Source organism: Trichinella spiralis (assembly GCF_000181795.1).
Source record: "Trichinella spiralis strain ISS 195 chromosome Unknown Scfld91, whole genome shotgun sequence".
NCBI lineage: Eukaryota > Metazoa > Nematoda > Enoplea > Trichinellida > Trichinellidae > Trichinella > Trichinella spiralis.
This window is the reverse complement of record NW_003527030.1, coordinates 1-2,168: the sequence shown is the minus strand read 5'-3', so window position 1 is coordinate 2,168 and position 2,168 is coordinate 1. Positions and strand designations below refer to the sequence as shown.

Below are 2,168 nucleotides of genomic sequence, written 5' to 3'. Positions count from 1 at the left end.
GGCCCAGGTTTTCATGGCTGCCAGTAATCTAATCTTATCGGCCGTAGAAAAGATCAGAATATGCTTTGACGCACACTGCCACAATAAAACATCTTCACCGGCCTTCGTTGTTTTGAACGGGACCAGGATTTGCAGGTACCGACGATGATTGGGCAGTTTTGGGTATCGCTTTGCCCGGTGCCTGTACATCGAGAACTTTACTCGTTTATACAGCGAAAAATAGCCAGATGTTGATGGCTCGTCGGAAGCTTCCTCGTCATAAATGGTCGGGATGGGTTTTGTTTCTTCCGCACTTCGCTTTTTCAAAAACGCCTTCTTTTCCATTTTGTAGGCCAAATGTTCATCCACCGGGCAGCTTTCGATGTGATCATTCCGCTTGATAACTTTAGTCACATCAAGGTTGGTCCATACGGCACCACCACAGCCCTCTTTATCCTATACCAAAATAAACTAACCCTTAATAACGAAGGACACACACTGTACATTTAGCACATACTTTCGAGTACCTCCAATATTTGTCTGCCGGCACGTTTTAATTTATATGCTCTGCCTTCATGCACAAGGGACATACCACCGCGACGATTTGGTACAAGACGTAAGTCCGAATCATCAGCCATAACAAGATAAAGAATATAAAATGATTTGCATAACTCAGAACGGAAAGCACTGGTCGCAAAGACAACAGCAAAGGAAAATGTTAAGAAATCTTTCGCTCAAACTTGAAGATCTTTTTGTAGTGGAGTGTATAGGTTAATTATAGAAATTCAACGACAGCGGGTGTGACTAAACCATGGCCCAGGTTTTCATGGCTGCCAGTAGTCTAATGTATCGGTCGTCGAAAAAATCAGGATATGGTTTGACGCACTCTACGTCAACAGAAACGCTCGTTCTTGTAAATTCAGGCGCAAGAACAAGATCATGACGATCTCTGGAAAGTTTGGGGAAGCGTTTCGCCCGTTGTTTATACATTGCACTCCTGACTTCTCTAAAGAAAGGAAATTGGCCGGATGTTGATGGCTCAGCGGAGGAGACTGCGGCTTCTTCATCATAAATTTGCGGGATGGTCTTCGCTTCTTCGGCACTCTGCTTTTTTAATATGGCCCTTTTTTCCATTCTATAGGCCTTGTGCTGATCCATCGGACAATCGTCACCGTGCCGAGTTCGCCAGGCCGAAGGAGCAATCCGTCACGTTCAAATAAATGTAGAATTTTCGGTTGCACAACACTCTTCAAGTTAGAGACGATGTTCTTCACGAACCGAGTTGAGCGCTGACGTCTCATTGCTCAACCATTTTTGCACAGCTGGGACCTATCTCAGTTGTAACGACCCGCCGGGTGGGGTCGGCTGATTTGCCTCTGGGTTCGCGCCGGTTCGTCCGCCGTCGCTCTATGCTTGTTCTTTCTCGGACTCTCGGTCTCGTCTTCTCGTCGACATTCTCAGGACACACTTCCACACGTACTACTCGTCTCCACGTCGGTCACCGCTCTCGTTCAGACAAAATCCGTCTCGCTTTTCGCCGCTCCAATATATAGAAGGCTTTCGCCGCAGGGGGGCACCGGGGTGGGTCAACTGAAATTTGATCCCCCTATTGTCTTGCTGACAGTCTCCCGGCTTGCGGGCCTTCTATAATTCACCGGCTTGTTACGCGGGGCTTTGATCCGCTGCCCCAGCGGATGATCTTGACATCGGCGTGCCCTTCTGTTGTTGGACCATCTTATTGCGCTACAGATGATGACCGAGCGACCCGCTGAACAACGTATTGTTATCAACCTTGTTGGCACTTGACGAGGATATGGTTTATCAAATGATCTATTATATGATTGTAGTTGAAGGCATCAAATAAATATTAAATATGTTATGCAGCACAAAACTGCCCGATCGCGACCAACTGCTGAGTGGCGTATTTGCTGCAAAGCCGGACAAGCATCACCAAAATCGACTGGATTTTGCTTATTTAATTTTCATTTTTTGAAAGTGATTCACCATTTTTTACAGTACTCTAAAAGGAAGATGATGCTGGATTAGTGATGGAAACTCGCCCATTTTTTGTAAGTTGTAGTTTTTTTGTTACATCGCCATTATACCTGATAGCTTTTGCATTTATAACCATAACCGAATAGTAACATAAAATGTTTAGAATTGGAGATAATGGTTTAATGAATTTCAAT

The 2,168-nt window shown here is 45.1% G+C and overlaps 3 protein-coding genes across 3 annotated transcripts; all 3 read right to left on the bottom strand.

Annotated features, from left to right (window-relative positions):
- Positions 1 to 94: 94 nt before the first annotated feature.
- On the bottom strand, positions 95 to 617 carry Tsp_13630 (conserved hypothetical protein). Its single transcript, XM_003371048.1, has 3 exons — positions 497 to 617; positions 202 to 428; positions 95 to 181 (listed from the first exon to the last, which is right to left on the bottom strand). The coding sequence occupies exons 1-3, from the start codon at positions 615 to 617 to the stop codon at positions 95 to 97; spliced, it is 435 nt and encodes a 144-aa protein (XP_003371096.1).
- Positions 618 to 783: 166 nt separating this feature from the next.
- Tsp_13629 (putative myosin-Va) lies at positions 784 to 1,137 on the bottom strand. The gene has a single exon (XM_003371047.1). It carries the CDS (start codon positions 1,135 to 1,137, stop codon positions 784 to 786), a length of 354 nt encoding a protein of 117 aa, XP_003371095.1.
- A 321-nt stretch (positions 1,138 to 1,458) lies between these two features.
- On the bottom strand, positions 1,459 to 1,927 carry Tsp_13628 (conserved hypothetical protein). The gene is given in 3 exon segments (XM_003371046.1): positions 1,459 to 1,623; positions 1,635 to 1,809; positions 1,872 to 1,927. 3 exon segments carry the CDS (start codon positions 1,925 to 1,927, stop codon positions 1,459 to 1,461), a joined length of 396 nt encoding a protein of 131 aa, XP_003371094.1.
- Between the last annotated feature and the right edge of the window lie 241 nt (positions 1,928 to 2,168).

Coding starts and splice junctions, on each gene's coding strand:
- Tsp_13630 (XM_003371048.1), bottom strand. CDS start 617: ATGGCTGATGATTCGGACTTACGTCTTGTACCAAATCGTCGCGGTGGT. Junction 429..496: donor AATATTGGAGGTACTCGAAA/GTATGTGCTAAA, acceptor TATAGGATAAAG/AGGGCTGTGGTGGTGCCGTA.
- Tsp_13628 (XM_003371046.1), bottom strand. CDS start 1,927: ATGCTTGTCCGGCTTTGCAGCAAATACGCCACTCAGCAGTTGGTCGCG. Junction 1,810..1,871: donor CAGTTGGTCGCGATCGGGCA/GTTTTGTGCTGC, acceptor ATCATATAATAG/ATCATTTGATAAACCATATC.
- Tsp_13629 (XM_003371047.1), bottom strand. CDS start 1,137: ATGGATCAGCACAAGGCCTATAGAATGGAAAAAAGGGCCATATTAAAA.